General features: G+C 45.2%; 1 protein-coding gene across 1 annotated transcript in view; it reads left to right on the top strand.

The window, feature by feature from the left end:
* The window catches only part of VAX2 (ventral anterior homeobox 2), a 32,933-nt gene that overhangs the window by 2,541 nt on the left and 8,732 nt on the right, over nt 1-21,660 (top strand). The window contains exon 2 of the mRNA XM_055242723.2: nt 17,898-18,085. Within this exon, the coding sequence (XP_055098698.1) occupies nt 17,898-18,085 (188 nt within the window). The remainder of the gene's footprint in view (nt 1-17,897; nt 18,086-21,660) is intronic.

Raw genomic sequence — 21,660 nt, 5'->3', positions numbered from 1 at the left:
GCCATGGCTCAGGGCTCTGATCAGTGAAACAGACATGGCACTGGTGAAGGAAAGTCTGAACTGCCTTGGCCCCTGAATGAACATCCCTTCCACAGGCCTTCAATACACTTTGCCCTTGACCTCTGAGAACACATCCTCCCAAAGAACCTTTGGGAGGAAACCACTAAAAGGTAAAAGGGAGGCATTTGCCCTTGCTCTCCTGTGTCAATGTTGGGTTGGGGCCTCCCCAGGACCTCTCCTCTCTTGGGGAGGCCTCACCCCTTCTGGGTCCTTTCTGCCTCTCTTTCATTCTGCACTCCTCCACCTAAGGGCATACCACAGTGGGGCAGGTTTGTTGAGGGAGTCCTTTGGCACAGGGAGTAGGAGGAGAGCTTGGGCACCAGAGTTAAGCAAAGTTGGTTTAGATTACTGACCTTACAGCCCTTTAAACCTGAACCAGTTTCTTTGTTTTCCTTTGCTTGTTTCCTTATCTTACAAAGGGACCCATAGCCCTTACCTTAAAGGACTTGCCAAGAATCAGAGGTGATGTGTGTAAAATTGCAAACACCCAGTAGGATCTCCATAAATATTTGTTGACAGAAGGAAGGGTGTAGCTCTGAGGTGACCTACGAACCACTTTTGATGGGTGGGGCAGTGGAACTTCATTGTCCGAGGCCTCTCCCAAGTCACCCCTTTCCCCCTCCTTCTGGCTCTGGGCCCAGGGCCTGGGCTGTACTGGGAGGTGAGCACCTAGGGGTTAAGAACCTACTAATGGTAAAGGAAAATTAGCACCATCTTGCAGACCACACAGTGCAGCCCTCCCCAATCCCTTGGTGGGATCCTTTTTGGGCCAGTGACTCAAGCCTCTGCGAATACAGGGTAGACAGCCAAGGAGGCCAAACGTGGTGCGTCTCCTGCCTCAAAATGAAGGCTCCTTCATGTCACACATGGGCACGGACCAGAGCTGCTGAGATGATAGGCCGAGCGCATAACAGGCACCTCGCACATCGCACCGCGGACACAGCGAGCCCCCCATTTGGACCCTAAGGCCTGAAAAAGCCGCTCCACACCTCCGCGTGCACAGTCCCTAGACCAGTGAGGGCGGGGACGGGGAAATCCTTTTGTTTTATATTGGAAACCGCACGCCAAAGGCAGGCAGGAAGCAACCGAAGGAACAGGCCGCCTGAGCCGTGGCTCAAACAGCACAGGGCAGTGGTCAAGCACCAGCCTTTTCCGTGGAGCTGGGATTCCAGCAGGCAGAAGAGGTGGACAACTCTGACCCTAGACTCCCTACAACCCCGCGATTGACGCTCCACCTGCACACTCAAACTCACCTGTTTCCCAAATTAATCCGGACGCAAATTTAACGACCGATTTTGATAGATCCGGGAAATTCTGTCCACCAGCGTCACCCAACACAGCAACTTTTACGGACAATGCGTGGCGTCCTTTCCTGCTCACCCAAAGCGGCCTCTCCGGGCTGACAGCCACCCCTGCGGGTCCTCAAACCCCACTCGAAACCCTCCGAACCCCTGTGTCTGGGAGCAGTAGGGTGGGATGACTGCAGGATCCCTTGAAGAAGTGACTCGCTGCAACCCCACCACCAGCAGCAAAAACGCTTTCAGCCGGGAGCTGGATGGATGCGCGGATGGCTGGGGGCCGTGAGGGGACGCGTGAAGCCCAGTCCTCTTGCTTGCGCTGGGCGATTCCCGCCGTGGGACGGGTGGGATTGACCTTAGTGGAGTCCATCCCTTCGGAGAATCCACAGGCAGCCGGGACCCACGCTCCGGAAACACGCAAGTCCGAACTCGTACACACAGCACAGTGGCGTGCAGCCGCCGGGAGCCCTAACTCCCAGAGACGCGTCTGAGAAGCCATGCAAGGGGGCGCAGCTTCGGGGCTCTGGCTGGGAGGTTACTGCAGGGACAGACGCCTCGCCTCCAGCAGCCGGGTCCAGGCTCAGGGCCGGCCGGCCTCTGCTCACTTTCTGCTTGGATTACTAACAGCCACTGCGCTTGGGGAGATCGGCCCGGCCGCAGGCCTAGCCCTGCTGAGCAGGCGTTTAGTAAGGACCACGGGACTTTAGTCTCAATATCTGAGTCTGTTAATAGACCTGATAACCCAGGACCAGCCCCCCAGGCAGACGTGGAAAGGTGTAAATGGTTCACGCAAGGAACTGCACTTTGAGATTTTTGTATTTGTTTTTATTTTTTGGTTTTAGCATTTGTAGAGGGTTTCTTTTTTTGTTTTGTTTTCCTGGGGTTGCTTTACGTTATTTTTTCCTTTTACTTGTTTTCGGCAGGAGGCCCACATTCCCATAGTGGGTCTATGCCAGGCCCTCTCATTTGGGTCTTCTTTTGTTTCCCCTTTCTTCCATAACCCTCACACCCACAAACACACTGAAGCAGACCAGCAACCCGAAAAATCATCTTGTAGGTGTGTCTTGTGTGCCAGTTTTCATTTTCAGGGAGCCGTTCAGGAAGATTAGACAGCTCCTTCCCTCCTCAGGCGATTTCTGTTCCCCACCTGGTCTTGTAGACCCAGGAACCCGTGGAACCTCTACCGCATCCCCCGCCCAACACACCCGCATCTGCAGGGACGGTCCCCCAGGTAGCTTCTGGGGACTCCGAGGGGCAAGGAGGCCAAATCCTTTGGAAGCCCGGACAAGGAGTGGGTACCTGGGGCTACAGGAAAGGGAGGAGATGGCAGCGGCACGCACCCGCAGTCAGTCAAAGACACCGGGCTCAAGTCTTCCTCTTTTGCGCACCACCTGTAAGGAGAGAGGGTGTCTATGCATCATGTTGGCCTGGGTGCCACTTCCCCAATTACCCCTTGGCTGCAGGCTCCCTGTTGTTGGCTACATTTCTTTGATTTCTATTTTAATGGTGGGAGGTGGAGCATATGAATTTTGCCTATTTGCTGTTTGCTTAATATAAAATCACAAATAATGCTAGACCTGACTACCCTTGGAGAGCCAGTAGCCGGTTACCTGGCTGTGCATCTGTAGATTCTGTACCCCAGTTCAAGATGCTCTGATAGAGGACACCAAGGCTGCATGGGTCTGCCCACCAATCCCTGGGGCGAGACAGGTCTAGGAGCCTAGTTCATTCCTCATATCCCCAACCCAGCACATCTGGGAAGGCGGTTGGGGGTTTCAGTGTCCTGGGTTCTCCCACTGTTGGTGGATGCTGACTGGGGACATCCAGCACTGCAGAAAGAGGTAGCAGCCCCAGGCTTGGATGTGGCCTACAGGGCCAGGGTGAATGCACCTGGAAGGTCAGGGTGAGTGCCAGACTGGCGGAGTGCGCTATAACGTCCTGGTGGGGGCTTGGGCTTGTAAAGGCTCAGGGCCCTCCTTGGATGGTCTCCCCTGTGGCCTTAACATCTTTTGTTCTTTTTTTTTTTTTTTTTTTTTTTAGATAGAGTGGTTGCTCTGTTGCCCAGACTAGAGTGCAAGGGTGCAATCATAGTTCACTGTAAACTTGAACCTCTGGGCTCAAGCGATCCTCCCTCCTCGACCTCCCAAAGTGCTGGATTACAGGACTGAGCTACCGCGCGTTTCTTGTTCTTTAACTTATTCCACAAATATTAATGTGTACCCACTGTGTGCCAGACTGATCCTGGCTGAAGCTGCCGGCACGCAGCTTCCCATAAATGTAAGCTGTTTTTGTCCAACTCCCCCAGCCAGGCCAGGAACAGCTGGGTAGACACTTCCCCGCTGAAGTCGAGGGGGCGGGCTCCCCGAGCCCGGTTCCCTCGAAGCCAGGCAAAGACCACGTAGGAGGTGGTCACTGTGCCCACCAAATCCAGGCGATCTTCCTGGATGCTTTTAGCGCACAGTAGGCACTCAATGAATACTTCTCGAATAACTTAAACGAGACAAAATTCATCAACATGGCATAATTCTGTCGGTATTAGGAGGCCAACGCCTTCTCCCGGAAGAACGTGTGTTCTAATATTATCTTATTTTTTGACGTTGCAATGTCCTTCTTATATGAAACAGTGATCATGGCAGAACATAGAATAATTGTTAAAACATGAAGTTGACAACCCCATAGTTTTAGAATTTTGTTTCTGCAATCCGCAGTTTTGGGAAGCACTGAATTACAAAACCTGAAACTCCTCATGTATTTGGCGGCTTAGAGGCCGGCCCAGGCTGGAGCGGAGGTCTTGGGAAGCGCTGGGCCGCTCATAAAGTCAATGCTGAGTCTCCCGGCTTTCGGCGGCTGCCGAGTGTGAGGTTCCACGGCACAGCCAGCCAGAGGGTTGACAGAAATAACTGGATAAATCTGTGCCCCTGCCCCTGCCAGCTCACACGGCTGCAGCCCACGGCTGGAGCCAAAAATAACCGCGCAGTTGACTCCACGATTTCTTTAGCGTCTTGCTGGAGACATTGACTTTCAGAGCCCCTGTCCCGCCTTCCATTCCCCACTACTTGGCAGCCCACCGCGTCCACCCGCGGAGCTGCGGGAGCCAGGGCCGGGCAAAGGACACTCTACGAGGCACAGCCTCCGGCAGGGCCACACTTACAATGTAGACAGGTAAATAGAGGATTTAAATTCAAAAAGTAATACGAGCTCGATTTTTTTAAAAACCGGAAGCAAAGAAGGATCCCAGGAACAGCCACTGTTTTCAATTCTGGGCGAGTCCTTCCAGGCGATTTTTCCACGCTCTTATAGAAGAACAAATAAATGAAAGCAGAACTATATTTCATAGGCTGTTTTGCAATTTACCATATCAAAAAAAATTAATCTGCAGTGATCATCTTTTCTGCTGAACTAGTTCTTGTTGTCCCTTGACTGTAGAATTAAGTATTCCTTAAAGACTGGAGGGAACTTGGGGTTGTTTTTCCTTAATATAAACACTGTGAAGTAAGATCCGAAGGCAGGGGTCTTCTCGACCTTTGACTGTTTCTGTGGGATAAGTTTCTAGCAGTGTAATTACTGCTTCAAAAGATTTACACACACAATTTAAATATATTTCATTTACTGTAATAGGTAATTGTAAAATAGATAATTAATTCATCAAAACATCTTTTTTTCAGACATCAGGAGTTGGGGGTCTCACTATTTTGGGTTTAAGCTGGACTCAAACGCCCACATAGCTGGGATTACAGGTGGGAGCCACTGCACTTTTTAAAAAGTATCCGGTGAAAAACCTCTCCCATCCCTGTCCCCATCACCCACTTCCCACCTGGTTCAAGGACTTTCTAATATGTCCTTCCAGATAATGTTTACGCCTATGGAAATCAGTGCAGTTATATAATTTTTTTCTTCCAATATATCTTGCGGTGTAAATAACTTTTTTTTTATAGATGCATAATATTCCATTTAAGTCGACTAGGTGGATCGTAATGTATATCATATAACCAGTACCCTATTTGTGGACATTTGGTTATTTTCTTACCTGTTGCTATTATATGTAATCCTGAAATAAGTAAACTTGTTTCTTTGTCATTTCCACATGTGTGAGTATATCTGTCAGAGAAGTTCCTAAAAGTGAATTACTGGGTCAAATGGTATCTGCGTTTGAAATTTGCAAGATAATGCCAAATTGTCTGTCCTCCGTGAGATGGTAGCACTTTACACTGCCACCAGCGATGTCTGAAAGTGGTTGTTTCTCCAGAATTTTCCAGCACTGTTCACATTTTACATCTTGATAAATATAGTCAAGTTATTCTGCAGGAGAAGTTTAGTTACTTATGCCCACCCCTTTGCCCTGTCCCCACATTGGACATTTTGTATCATTTCATCTTTGTCAATCTTCATATTCATTAGCCGGTTGTATTTCTTCTATCTATTGATTCATTTCCTTTGACCAGTTTAATTTGCAAACATACCGTTTCCTTATTGATTTGTAGAATCTCTAGGTATTGTTTTCAATATGTGTTGCAATATTTTAGTTTGTAATTTATCCTTTGATTTTGTTTAGGATGGTCTTTTGTTTTCAGAAGTATAAAACATCTTTTTATTTTTATTATGTCATTATATTTTATTTTTTAGAGACAAGGGCTCACTCTGTCACCCAGGCTGGAGTGCAGTGGCCCAACAATAGCGCACTATAACCTTGAACTGCTGGCCTCAAGCAGTCCCCCCACCTCAGCCTCTGGAGTAGCTGAGACTACAGGCACTCCCCACAATGCTGGCCTAGCTTTAATTTTTTGTTTATTTTCTTTAATTTTTTATTTTTAATTTTTTTTTAGTAGAGACAGGGTTTCACCATATTGAGGAGGCCAGTCTCAAACTCTTGGCCTCAAGCAATCCTTCCACCTGGGCCTCTCATAAAATATCTTTTTAACTACAAAAGCAATCCATACTATTTTGCTATGTCAAGTAACATTTAAAAGCTTATAATTTCCCTTACATGATATATTTCCAGTCTGAAGATTACCTTCCAAACTTTACCTAGTAATTGAAAAATATAAATATGTAAGTTATATATTACAAAAATCAGATTTTTTTGTAATGGCTTTTTTTTTAAATTAAACAAATTGTCTTAGCTTGCAAGTAGAGTAAAAGAATACTTGTGGAAATCTTTCTTTCTAGAACTCCCTCATTCTTTTTAACCACTGCATAGGATTCCATTATGTAGATATCATATAACTTATTTAACTGGTCCTCTATTAATGGATATTTAGGTTGGTTGTACTTTTTCATTATTACAAACAATGCTGTAGTGAACATCTTTGTATCCTAATTTGAACAAATGGTTTGTTTTATTTTTAATTATTCTTATCTTTTTATCCCAGGCAACACCTCATTTATACCATAGAATGAGTGCTCCCTTGAACAGATGGTTTTTTAAAAATCTTATTTATGAGACAATTTGGAACATGTAAAACCAGGTGGGATATTTTATTATATTAAGGAATAATTGTCAATTTTTATTGTGATAATAGTGTTGTAGGTGACTTTTTAAAGAGTCCCCCTTTTTTAGAGATACATGTTGAAATACTCATAAGTGAAATGTTATGACTTCTAGAATTTGCTAATAATTACAGCAGAATAGAAGAAATAAGATTATTCCTGAGTTTCTAATAGTTGAAATTGGGGGATAGGTATTATATCGGAGCTCATTGTACTGCTCTCCCTAATTTTGAAAATGTTTGAAATTTGTCATAGTAAACTGTTTAAAGTAACAAGAATCATTTTACATATACATGGTATGAATATAATTACAGGATAAATTCCTAGAAGCAAACTTTTAAAATCCAAGGATACACATTTAAATTTATGATAGTATTTCCAAATTTTATACCAAAAATCTTATATTGATTTATACTCTTAGCCATCTTGTATAAAAGTGCCATTTCTCTACGTCCTCCCAACTCAGGATATACTTTATTTTTCAGAGTGAAATCTTTTCAAGTGACAGAATAATCTCATTTTATTAGTAGTTTAAATTGCTAGTGAGGTTAAGCATGTTTTTATGTAGTTATTCTTCATTTTAATATTCTCTTCTGTGAATTATTTGTATATTTAGCCATTTCTCTATTGGATCACTAATTGTTTTCTCATCTTTGTAAGTGCTACTTATATAGTAAGGAAATGAGCCCTTTTTCTGTGACATGTATTGCAAACAACTCCCAGGTCACTTTCTTAAAAAAAAAAAAAAGCAGCAACAAAAACTTTCTTTGTGGGATTTCTTTGTTTTTCTAAACTGAAATTTAAACTCTAACCACATTTAATGGTTGTTCCTTTTTGGGCTTCTAGATTCTAGCTCCTAGTTAGAAAAATCTTCATCCAGCATTTAAAACATTATATATGCATACACAAACATATTAAAATGTTTGTTACCAAAAAAATTTTATTACCTAGTCTTTTCGCCAAAAGAAGTAATAAAGACAAAAAATGAGTCAAATCTTTCCTCCCTGATCAGTTTCCACTCCTCAGAGGCAAGAGAAGAGTGAGGTGCTTCTTTTGCCAGACTTATTCCTATGTGGTTACAAAAACACAGACACACACACAGAAAGAGTTTACTTTTACTGTTTTTTTAATAGAAAAATGGGTTTATACACACTTGCCATTTCACTTAGTAGTATACAATAAACATCCATCCAGGTTATGTGTCTCATTCTTGTTAACGTCTACATATAGCCAAAGTTATTACTAGACTGTGATTTTATTGACAATTTTCCTTTTGATAAACATTCAGCTTTTTCCCCTTTTTTCCCTTTTGCAAACTATGCTACAAACGGTGGGTCTGTATTTATCAACTACGCCAACGTTTCTGTGTGATAGAAAGCTCTATAAAAATTCTGGGACAAAGGAGCTGTGCATTTTAAGTTTAGCTAGGCATTATTTCCTTCAAAAACCATATATTATATCAATTTATGTTCTTATTGACAGAGCCTGAGAGAACCTAATTCTGCTCAGCCTTGCCAGTACAATTTTCCAAGTCTGATAGATAAAATATGGCATCTCAAAAAAAGGGCTATCTCATTGCTGTTATAACTTTCATTTTTCTGATTCCTCTAGCCTGAGTATTTTTTCATATTTATTAACCACATGCATTTCTTCTTCTCTGAATAATCTGTTCGGTTTCCCACTGGACTGCTTGACCTTACTCACTGGTTTACAGAGGCTGTGTGTATACCAGACATTAGGACTCTGTTAAGAATTTATTATGAATATTTTCTCCCCATCTTCATTTGTGTTTTAATTGTCTCTTACCCTGCAGAAGTGTTTATTTTTAGGTACTCAAATATGTCATTTATTTTCCTTTTTAGAAAGTTATTTTATATTTGTTCTTCAATTTTTAGAGCTTTATTTACATTTAAATTTGTGTTTATTTTTGCACACAGTGTGAGATAAATAGCTTTATTCCAAATAATGAACTAATTGTTCAAAAGCTATGTCTCTAATAACCCTGTCTTTCCTCCAACTAATTCAAAATACTGTCTTCCTAACATACCAGATCCACATAGACACATGAATTTGCTTCATAACTCTTCTGTAGCATTATACCATTTTAGTTGCTGGAGATTTGTAACATATTTGCTGTGTGGTAATGCAAGTATTCACTACTATTGTTTAACTTTTCTTGTTGACTATTCTTGCATTTTCAATATTCCCAATAAACTTGAGAATGAATTTTCCATAAGGAATTTTTATAGCAATCACATTATATTTGTAGGTGGGGGCAGGAAGGGCCTTGCACACTTAAAAGTCAGCATATTATCGGCCGGGCATGGTGGCTCATGCCTGTAATCCCAGCACTTTGGGAGGCCGCGGCGCGCAGATCACTTGAGGTCAGGAGCTCGAAACCAGCCTGGCCAACATGGCGAAACCCCGTCTCTACTAAAAATACAAAAAGTAGCCAGGCGCGGTGGTGGGCACCTGTAATCCCAGCTACTCAGGAGGCTGAGGGAGGAGAATCGCTTGAATCCGGGAGGCGGAGGTTGCAGTGAGCCAAGATCACGCTGTTGCACTCCAGCCTGGGTGACAGAACGAGACTCCGTTTCAAAAAAAAAAGTCAGCACATTATCAGCTTATTGTGCAAAGAGACTATCTGGTGCTAGGTAGGAAAGGAAGTGAGATAGGGCTTTGGAGGTGGTGGTGGGGTGTCTATTGGGAGAGGTGCCAGAGGGGCACCGGAGGTCAGAAGCATAAGCTAACTACTATCAGGCCAGGGGTCACCACCTCTCCCAAGCAAAGGCTCTTGGGCAGAATTTACCCTCCCTCATACCCCCAGAGCTCACTACTCTTTGAGGAGACTTGAGAGGTAGCAAAATGCAGGACTCATTCCATTTCACCCTAATTGCCTACCTGCAAGGAAGCCCTGGAATGAAAGCTGTTCCTCTTTCCTGATGCTCCTCCCAAACTCCTCCCAGAAAAAGGAGCAATTCAGAAAAAGAGGACTACCTTAGTAAGATAGGCTATATTTTGCTGCAGAGACAACCCCAAATTTTAGAGGCTTAACAAAACACAAATGCATTTATCACTCACATAAATCCATCACAAGTGGACAGGGGCTCATCTTGATACTCAGAAACCCAGGCTGGTAAAGCTTCTTCACTCCTGCTCCTAAGACCATCACAGTAGAAAGGGTGTGACAACACACACACACTCTCTGGTTATTGGGTTTTGTTATTTAGGGCAGGGATGGTAATATCCCCTTATCTTATTTTATTGCCTTCCCAGCACTCATCATTGCCTTACATATTTTTTAAATTTATTTTTTATTAGAAATAAATTGCTTGAAGGCCGGGTGCAGTGGCTCATGCCTGTAATCCCAGCACTTTGGGAGGCTGAGGCGGGGGGGATCACTTGAGCCTTTTGAGACCAGTCTGGCCAACATGGTGAAACCCTGCCTCTACTAAAAATACAAAAATTAGCGGGCATGGTGGTGGGTGCCTGTAATCTCAGCTACTCAGGAGGCGGAGGCAGGAGAATCATTCGAACCCAGGAGGCAAAGATTGCTGTGAGCCGAGATCATGCCACCGCACTCCAGCCTGGGTGACAGAGCGAGACTCCGACTCAAAATAAATAAATAAATAAATAAATAAATAAATAAATAAATAAATAACTTTACATTTATTATCTGTCTCCCTCCCCAGTACACGGTTTATGGGAACAAGTACTTTTCTCTTTTGCTAATTTCTGTATCCTCAGGCCCTAGAATAATATTTGACACATAAGAGCTTATTAAATACATGTTGCATGGTTGAATATATTCAGTTGTTTTAATCTACATAAATGAGATTAAACTACACATGTTATTCTGTAACTTACTTTCATACACTAATGTCTGTTCACATAGCTTATTGCCTCATTCTTTTCAATTATTACATGGTATTTTATAATACGAATGTACCACTATTTGTTCAGCCATTTCTCTTGTGGAAAATATTGAGGATGCTTTCAAATTTTTGGTGTTTCGAGCAGTGCAGCAACACACATCATTGTTGTATATACTTTGGAGCACCTGAGCCTGTGTTTCACTAGGACAAATACCAACGAAAATAAAATCAGGCCAGGCGCGGTGGCTCATGCCTGTAATCCCAGCATTTCGGGAGGCCGAGGTGGGCGGATCACTTGAGGTCAAGAATTTGAGACCAGCCTGGCCAACATGGTGAAACCCTGTCTCTACTAAAAAATTACAAAAATTAGGGGGCGTGGTGATGGGCACCTGTAATCCCAGCTACTTGGGAGGCTGAGGCAGGAGAATCACTTGAACCCAGGAGGCGGAGGCTGCAGTGAGCTGATATCGCACCACTGCACTCCAGCCTGGGCAACAGAGTGAGACTCTATCTCAAAAAAATAAATAAAGTAAAATAATTGGAGCAAAATTTATGTGCATCTTTAATCTTGATAAATGCAGCCTTAAAATATGGACTCAATTATGGTTCTACTAATAGTGTATAGGAGTGTAGATTTCCCTAAAGTGCACCATTGTTATTAATTGTCATCATTGTTTTTAATCACCTGTTAATGTCCTTTCAACCTTATGGGATATAAAGGGCTTTCCATGGTTGCTGGAACTTGTATTATATTGATTACTATAAAGCTATGCTTATCCTTTCATATGTTTATTGGCCATTTAGCTGTCTTTTTCTGTGAATGACCCAGATAAATTACTTGACCATTTATTTTATCAGGCTATTTACTTTAATTTTTTTTTTTTTTTTTTTTTTTGAGACAGAGTCTTGCAGTATCGCCAGGCTGGAGTGTAGTGGTGCGATCTTGGCTCACTGCAACCTCTACCTCCCAGGTTCAAGCGATTCTCATGCCTCAGCCTCCTGAGTAGCTGGGATTAGAGGCGCACACCACCACGCCCAGCTAATTTTTGTATTTTTAGTAGAGAAAATGTTTCACCATGTTGCCCACGCTGGTCTCCAATGCCTGGCCTCAAGTCATCTGCCCACCTCGGCCTCCCAAAGTGCTGGGATTACAGGTGTGAGTTACCACAACCAGCCTCTTTGACTCTTAAATGTATTTTTTTTTTTTCAAATCTCTTTCTTGTACTTTACCTTGATTTTGGTGCTTTTGTCATCCAAGTTTTTAGCTTTAATATAGTCAAATACATCCTTTGTGTTTCCTTTACAGCCTCCAGTTTTTTTGTTGTTTGTTTTTTGTTTTTTTGAGACCGAGTCTTGCTCTGTCTCCCAGGCTGGAGTGCAATGGCGCAATCTCAGCTCACTGCAACGTCTCCTTCCCTGCCTCAGCCTCCCAAGTAGCTGGGATTACAGGTGCCTGCCACCACATCCAGCAAATTTTTGTATTTTTTAGTAGAGATGGATTTCACCACGCTGGCCAGGCTGGTCCCAAACTCCTGACCTCAGGTGATCCACCTGCCTCAGCCTCCCAAAGTGCTGGGATTATAGGTATGAGCCACCACGCCTAGCCTACAGCCTCCAGTTTTGTAGCTTGCTTAGAAATTTCATCCCAAGCCTAGCATTCTAAAAACATCCTCCTATATTTTTTTGTAATGCCCTTATAATTTTATCATCTATGATTTGCTCTTTAATCCACTTGAAATGTGTTGTTATTTATGGAGCGAGATAGGAATTTAACTCAATTTTATTCCAAACATACAATTTATGGTCACCAGTCTGCTTAACGTGACTTATTGACTAAATCACTCTTTTCCCATCTCGAATGCCCTTTTATGATAAACTCTATGACTATGGATACATGTGTCTAACATCCCCTGATCTTGTACTTTCCATGCTATTGTTTCCCCATATGCAGTCATTTGAGTCCCATCTTCATTTGTTATATTCATATTCCATTTATTTTCTTAATATTTTAGCATAATGCATTTTAAGATTAAATTTCCACTTTAGCCTCACCCTAAGCTTATAAAATTATAGGTATAAATTTTTTTCTAGTAAACATTAAAATAAATGCCTAACTTTTGAAATGACATATGCTTATTTATGTATAATTTTAAATCATCTTACAAACCATAAGTGGAATACAGAGACACTGTTGTGTTTTTTTTACTAATGGATTTGTCAATTTCTGTGACAACACATCACTCTAGCTTTGTGGCATGCTTTTGTTGTCAATTTTTTATTTTGAAATAATTATAGACTCACAAGGATTTATAAAAATAGTACAGAGAGGTCCCACATATCCATCACCTAGCTTCTCTGTAGATGGCATTTTACAAACCTATAGTACATTATCAAAACCAGAAAATCGACATTAATACAATATAATTAACTAGACTACAGACCTTCCTCAGATTTCACCTGTTTTTCCTTGCACTGTTTTTTTGGGTTTTGTATATAGTTCTATGACATTTTATTACATTTATAGATCCATGTCACCACCACCACAGCCATGATACAGTACTGTGGTGTCACCACAAAGGAACTTCCTCTTACTCCTCATTGATGGCCAGGTCCTTCCTCCATCCCCAAATCCTGGCAACCACTGATCTGGTCTCCACCTTTATAATTTTGTTACTTTTATATTAAATAAATGGAATCATACAGTGTATAACTTTTGGGAACTGTTTTTTCCCCTCAGTATAATTTCCTGTGTAAATTGTTGCGTCTATCAATCATTATTCCTTTTTTTCCTGAGTAGTATCCCAGAGTACAGTTATACCACAGTTTGTTTAACCATTCACCCATTGAAGGATGTCTGATTTGTTTCCATTGGGGGCTATTACAAATAAAGCTGCTATGATCATTTGTATACAGGTTTTTGTGTGAACATAAGATTTCAGCTGGGCTGAAATGGGATTACAGCTCACGCCTGTAATCCCAGCACTTTGGGATGCCCAAGCAGGTGGATCACCTGAGGTCAAGAGTTCGAGACCAGCCTGGCCAACATGGTGAATCCTCATCTCTACTAAAAATACAACAATTAGCTGAGTGTGGTGGCAGGCGCCTGTAATCCCAGCTACTCAGGAGGCTGAGGCAGGAAAATCACTTGAAACCAGAAGGCGGAGGTTGCAGTGAGCCGAGATCACACCACTGCACTCCAGCCTGGGCAACAAGAGTGAAACTCTGTCTCAAAAAAAAAAAAAAAAAAAAAAATCAGCCACACATGGTGGCAGGTGCCTGTAACCCCAGCTACTCAGGAGGCTGAGACATGAGAATTGATTGAACCTGGGAGGTGGAGGTTGCAGTGAGCCGAGATTGCACCACTGCAAGACTCTATCTCCAAATAAATAAATAAATAAATAAATAAAACAAAAACAAATATTTCATTTCCCTAGAATAAATGGCCATTTATTCTGGGCATTTATTCTGGGTTGTAAGGTAAGTATATTTTTAACTCTTTAAGAAACTGCCTGTCTAGTAGTACCATTTTCCATTCCCACCAGCAATGTAAGAGAGATCCAGCTTCCCTGCATCCTCACCAGCTTTTCCATTCTCAGTATTTTTTCTTTTCACTGTTCTGATAGGTGCTTCTTATTGCAGCTTTAATTTGCCTTTCCCTGAAGGCCAGCAATGTTGAACATTTTTCATGTGCTTATTTGTATGGCATGTTTTAATATTTGGTGGCAAGTCTGAGGTTGCCTTTCTCGTCTGGTTCATGCCTCCCTGACCCTGTGGGAGACAGCTGCACTTGGCTGCTCCCTGAGGTGGCAATCCCCCTTTTAGGTCTTGTGTAAAGAGGGAGGGATGGTTTGATCTCATGTTTAGGGACTCAGGCTCAGATGCTACAGGGTGGGCTTGAGGAGGCTGATTAAGGGGAGGGTAAGACACCAGCTGTAACAGCACCCTTCCTCCTATTCATACCCCACAAAACATGTTTGACAAAATCAGTGCCATTTGAGATGGATTCACTTGGGAGTGTTGCGACAAAGTTCTGAGTCTGCTCTCACAGTTGGAAATTATGGAACCTGAGCAAAGGAGACTGATCCAGTCACAGTGGGGTCACACATATTACCCTATCTTTTTGGAATGTGAACAGAATTGGAGCTGGGGAGCTTGAGTTGTCCTAAGAGGCCTGCAGTTTCTAGAACACATCCTTTTGATAGGCTTTGCCCAGCAGCTTGGCAGGACCTGGCCTGGGATGGGGAGGGAGGCCACCTCTGAGCAGTGATACATCCTCCACCCTGGCTCACCTTTTCCCTGAGGCTGTGAACAGGACGGTGCTTGAGAACTTGTGAGATCTGAGCCAGGACTCTTGAGACAGGAGCCAGAGAGTACCCTGGAAGGGGAGCGTCAATTTGCACTGGCAGGACCCAGAAAGAGTCAGTCTCCTGGGGTGGGACACTGGAGGGAGGGGCTCAGGGTAACCCTCTAGAGCAGGGATTCTCAAGGTAGGTCCCACAGTCCCTGTGGATCACAAGGAGCCTCCATCAGACAGCACATCCCAACTACAGCTCTTTCCATTATGTTCTCCAGGAGAGCGATGAACCCATCCAGAAGATTCCATCTTTCACTCATGACCAAGTCCTCTTCATTTCAACCTATTAATTGAATTATTAAGAATTATCAACCGAGGGCCGGGCGTGGTGGCTCATGCCTGTAATCCCAGCACTTTGGGTGGCCGAGGTGGGCAGATCACGAGGTCAGGAGATTGAGACTATCCTGGCTAACATGGTGAAACCCCGTCTCTACTAAAAATACAAAAAATTAGCCAGGCGTGGTGGCGGGCGCCTGTAGTCCTTGGGAGGCTGAGGCAGGAGAATGGTGTGAACCCAGGAGGCGGAGCTTGCAGTGAGCTGAAATTGCGCCACTGCACTCCAGCCTGGGCAACAGAGCAAGACTCATCACACACACACACACACACACACACACACACACACACACACAAAAAAGAATTACCAACCAAGGGTAGACATAAAGTAAAATGATGGAGCCGGGCACAGTGGTTCATGCCTGTAATCCCAGCACTTTGGGAGGTCGAGGTGGGCAGATCATGAGGTCAGGAGTTCAAGGCCAGCCTGGCCAACATAGTGAAACACTGTCTCTACTAAAAATACAAAAATTAGCCAGGCATGGTGGGGCATGCCTGTAGTCCCAGTTACTCGGGAGGCTGAGGCAGGAGAATCACTTGAACCTGGGAGGCGGAGGTTGTGGTCAGCCGAGATGGTGCCACTGCACTTCAGCCTAAGCAACAGAGTGTGTCTCCACAAAAAAAAAAAAAAAAAAAAGACGGTGTTTCAAGAGTTTCTTGGACACTGCCAGTATGACCTTGAGTAAATTACTTAAATTTTGTCACTCCATTTCCTCATCTGTAAAATGGGGATCATAATAGTTCCAAATTCATGGAGACATTGAGAAGGTTAAAGTGCTTAAAACAGCGGGGTGTGGTGGCTCACACCTATAATCCCAGCACTTTGGGAGGCTGAGACAAGAGGATCACTTGAGCCCAGGAGTTCAAAACCAGCCTGAGTGAGATCCCATCTCATTTTTTAAAAACAAAGAAAAACATAATTAAAAAATAAAATAAGGCCAGGCACAATGGCTCACACCTGTAATCCCAGCACTTTGGGAGGCTGAGGCAGGCAGATCACTTGAACCCAGAAGTTACAGACCAGCCTGGGCAACACGGTGAAATCCCCTATGCCCCCTGTCTCTACAAAAAATACAAAAATTAGCTGGGCATGGTGGTGCGCTCATGTAGTCCCAGCGACTCGGGAGGCTGAAGTAGGAGGATTGATTGAACCCAAGAGGTCGAGACTGCAGTAAGCTGAGATGCGCCACTGCATTACAGCCTGGGCGTGAGAGTGAGACCCTGTCTCAAAAAATAAATAAACAAAACAAAATTAAATTTAATTAAGTGCTTAGAACAGTGACTGGCCCAGAGCAAGTACTGCAGACGTTTGTCAGCCTTTGTTATGGCTGGAATGTCAACAGCCACTGCCCATTCCGGCCGCGTTGCAAACTCCGACTGCGTGCGCCCCCTGGAGGGTATTGGAATTCCTGCACCTGTGGAGGGTGGCTTTCTTCCTTGGGCTTCCTCAAGGCGGCCTTTAAGTTGGTAAGCTTCCCATTGCCAATGCTAAGTAATGGAAATTCCTGTTAGTTTAGCTTCATTATCATGGACATCATTTGTAGGGAGTGATTTTGTAAATCCTACAGGATGTGATGCTGCATATTTCCACAATCTAATTTGTAATATAAAATGTTCTAATAACTAGATTTCAAGCCAACAGTATGTGTGGGTCAAACATGGATCATCTCCACCCCTGTAGTTAAATGTTACTAAGTTCTTTATGAGGAATGTGTGGGGAACATGGGCTGCTGGGTTTTCAATCACTCTTCAGTGGGCTCCAAAATATCGGAGGCCCTGTGTGTGGAGGGCATTGGTCAGAGCCCAGGAGTGGCCCTGCTGTTCAGGACTAGGCACATGGGGAGTGGCAGCAGCCCCCCTCTGGAAGGCATCCAGCAGCCTGATATGGTAGCAGTTGTCCTTGGGCTCCTCCTAGAGACCTCAGCTCCCCGGACTGTCCTCTACCGCTCATCAGCTACCTCCTCCTCATGGACCCCAGGTCCCAGGTCTGTGGATGCATGACACTCCTTCATGTATGCATGCATGCACACACACACACACACACACACACACACACACACACACAGCGCTTAGGACCTGGCTCTGACCTCTCCAGTAAGCCTTACCTGATTGATCACACTCAATTCTAACCCATCATCCCCGATGTACTTGAGGACCCAGCATATTTTTCCCATCTGTTCCTTACTCTGCAAAGGCCCAGAATCCTGGCTGGGAGAGAGTGAGTCCTTTCTTCCCAGACCACGATGGTAGACCTGGCAGTTGTACTGAGGCCTATTACATACATTTAGCCACCCATTAGATACAATATCCTGCACTGGGTAGTTAAGGAATCTGGGCCCAGAGAGAGTGAGCAACTTGTCACAGGTCATGCAACCAGATCCAGGCCGGAGGAGCTCCACAATAGATCACACCACCTTTTATTAAGATGCTTTCTGGTGATCTCACTCCCTAGCTAATGAACTAACCTGGTTCCTTTCATGGCCTCTGCAGATGCCAAAGGGACAATTCGGGAAATTGTCCTGCCTAAGGGCCTGGACCTGGACCGGCCCAAGCGGACACGTACATCCTTCACTGCCGAGCAGCTGTACCGCCTGGAGATGGAGTTCCAGCGCTGCCAGTATGTGGTGGGCCGCGAGCGCACTGAGCTGGCCCGCCAGCTGAACCTCTCCGAGACCCAGGTAAGAGATCAGGGCCAGGCCACTCCACTCTTGGCCTGGCAGCCTGGGAACTCCTGGGGATATGAGGCCCTGTGAGCTGCTACAGGGAGACCCAGCTTCGGAGGAGTTCAGACAAGCATGAGGGAGACTTTAAGCCACAGGTAAACCAGAGTGAAAGAGCAAATAAATATGCGTCGACCACAGACAGTCAGGAAATGCCAGTGGGGGCCTTCTGGATACATCAGGCACTTTTGGATGGAATATGGAAAAAGTTCAGAGAAACTGGGGGAGAGCAGCCCTGGGGGCACAGGGAGTGGCTTGGGGGGCTGTTGGCATGTAAGAGGAGCGACAAGAAGGGATGGTGAGGGCTTGGCTGGTTGGAAATAAAGATTCTGGGGAAGATGAAACATTATAAAATTGGGCTGGGGACCTCTCGCTTCTCCATTCCTGGCCCTTTCCCACCCTCCATCACCTTCCCTCCATCTCAGGGTGCCTCAGTCTCTTGTTGGAAAGGAGGGTCTGCACACCCCCTTCACCTGGGTAGGACTAGCATTTTAACAGTAGTATGCTTAACTCAAAAGATAAAAACTTTTGTAAATTAAGCACCTACCCTGTATGAATGGAGACCCTTCAAGCTGGTACTAGAGCTACAAAATACTGCCACTACTACTACTACTAATACTTAGTACTTACACGTGTCAGGCACTAAGTGCTTTGCCTATGTTAAGTAACTAATCCCTCCCACGAAGCAGATGATGTCATTCCCATGTTACAGGTGAGAGGAAGTTATCCCAAGGTCAGACAACTAATTAGTTCCAGAGCTGGGCTTTGGACAAGCAGTCTCTCATCTTTTTGCTGCCTATAAACTGGGCAACCTTCCTTGAGATTGTCAAAGAATAACTCAGAGACCCTTCTTTCAGCCAGAACTCTAGTAGTTTGCTCTCATACATGAGGGAGATCAATCAATACATGCATTGTAAACAACGGCCAAAACAGGATTGATAAAGTGGAGAGGAAGGGAGGAGGGGAGTGAGGAAGCGCTGGTCTGGAGCAGCGTGCTGGTTTCCTTCCTGGGAGCGAGGTGGGAGGCTGTGCTGGAGTGAGGGCTTCCCGTCTGTGCTGTGTGGCTGCTGTCCTCCCCTGTGTCCCTGCCTCAGTGAGGTCAGCTCTCCCTGTTACCCTCAGCATAATTCCTCCAGCCCCTCAAATCCCACCAACAGAGTGCTGTGCAGCCCACCCCTGGGGATGGGGTAGTCAGATGCACCTGGAAGTCCTGGTCCCCTTGAGAGGTGAGCAGGTTCCTCCTGGGGTACACTGACAGTAAGGCAGAGGAAGAGGCGAGAAGGGGCGAGAGGCAGAGGAGGGGCAGGCCGGGAGGAGGGGCAGGCTGGGAGGAGGGGAAGGCCGGGGAAGGACAGCAGCTGCTGTCCTGCAGGGCCGGGTCATCTCCACCTGCATTTGTTTTTCCCCAGCTGCCACTGCAGAGCTCCCAAACAACCCTGCGGGGCCTCCCTCCAGCTGGGCTCAACAGGGGGCTGGGAAGCCAGGCCTGTGCTCAGAGAGGAGGCTGCAGTGGCAGGGCCAGGCCAGAACTCCTGGGGAAGTCACCGAGGCCCGTATTCCCTACACTGAGCTGCCCTTGGAGGTCAAGCCCAAGCCCCCCCTCTTCCAGGAAGCCTTCTGCAGGCACCTTGCCCTCTTCCCAAGAGACCTTTCCACATGGCTTGACCTGGAGAGAGAGAGAGAGAGAGAGTGTGTGTGTGTGTGTGCGTGTGTGTGCATGTGTACGTGTGTGGTGTTGGATGTCCACCAGTATTTGCTTCCCTAGGACAAGAATGTATTTATAGGCCATGGCTCCTCGTCGTGCTCCACAAGGAGCCCAGAACACAGCTGGACACATAGTAGGCCCTCAGCGAGTCCTCCACACTGTTCTCACTCACGACCCTCCTTTCTCTGTCCCCAGTCCTAGGGTTGACAGATAATAAAAGTAATGGACAGCTAATGCTTATTGAGCACTTCCCAGGCACCAGGTCCTGTTCCAAGGGCGTGACATAGTCTAACTAGTTTAGTCCTCACTACAACCTTACGGGATACGTGTGAGATTTTTCTTCCAACACCAAGTGTATGGTACGTTCCAATCACCAGCAGGCAGTGCTCCAATTCTCCAGCATCACTGAGTATATTCAACAGTTCAGTACTGACACTAATTCCCAGAGCTAGCACAGACCCTACAAGTTAAGGGCTCAGTCCCACAAGACAGTGCCACAGCAGACACAAGCTCCAGGAGCCACCTGTGCTTCTGAACGGACTGGCGTAAAACTGGGGGCTCCCACATCGCCCTCTGCAGGTTTGACAATTCACTAGAATGACGCACAGAACTCAGGAAACACCTCCCCTACACTTGCTGGTTTATTATAATTGACACAAGTGAGGAACAGCCAGATGGAAGAGACACAAAGGGCAAGGTAAGGGGGAGGTGCGTGGAGCTCCCATGCCCTTTCCAGTGCCCCCATTCCCAGCACTTCCACGTGTTCGCCAATCAGAAGTTCTCCTGGTCTCCTTGTTCAAGACTAAATCCAGGCTGGCCTGGCACAGTGGCTCACGCCTGTAATCCCAGCACTTTGGGAGGCCAAGGAGGGAGGATCGCTCAGGAGCCCAGGAGTTCAAGACCAGCCTGGGCAGCACAGGGAGACCTTATCTCTAAAAAAAGTTTTTTAAAACATTTTTTACAGTTTACACTGTAAACTGCAGGGTGTGGTGGCACACACCTGTAGCCCCAGCTACTTGGGAGGCTAAGGTGGGAGGATTGTTTGAGCTCAGGAGGTCAAGGCTACAGTGAGCCATGTTAGCTCCACTGCACTCCAGCCTGGATGACAGAGCAAGACTCTATCTCAAAAACAAACAAAAAAAGACTATAATCCAATCTCCATTCCCCTCCCCTCCCTAGGAGGAAAGAATGGGGGCGGCTGAAAGTTTCCACCCTCTAATCACAAGTATGGTCTTTCTAGAACCAGCCCCAGTCCTGAAACTACCTAGAGATCCACCCTGAATCACCTCATTAGCATACAACAGTAAGTCTTATTTATTTATTTACTTATTTATTTATTTACTGTATAGACGGGGTCTCGCTTTGTTTCCTAGGCTGGCCTGGAACTCCTGGTCTCAAGTAATCCTCCCTCCTCGGCCTTCCAAAGTGCTGGGATTATAGGTGTGAGCCACCATGCCCAGCCAATAAGAGTATATTGTTTCCACTTTAAAAAGAAGGAAACTGAGGCATAGACAAGTTAAATAGGTAACTTGCTCAAGACTTGCAGCAGGCGCATTCATGGGTAATAGTACCCATGAAGATGGCTTTGTGGGTACTATTATCCCCATTTAAGCAAACTGAGCCTCAGAGAGGTTAACTAACCTGTAGCTAGAATTCTGTGGCATTCTCAGTATGCTCACCCATACTTTTGTTCAAAAATATTATTGAATACCTACTATATAGCAGGTACTCTTCGAGGCACTGGGGCTATAGCTTAGAACAAAACAGACCAGGCACCTGCCCTCGTGCAGCTAAGATCCACAGAGACAAAGACAAACTGCATTTCCAA

This window comes from Symphalangus syndactylus, chromosome 14 (genome assembly GCF_028878055.3).
Source record: "Symphalangus syndactylus isolate Jambi chromosome 14, NHGRI_mSymSyn1-v2.1_pri, whole genome shotgun sequence".
Classification (NCBI taxonomy): domain Eukaryota; kingdom Metazoa; phylum Chordata; class Mammalia; order Primates; family Hylobatidae; genus Symphalangus; species Symphalangus syndactylus.
This window is presented reverse-complemented; position numbering and strand designations above follow the sequence as displayed.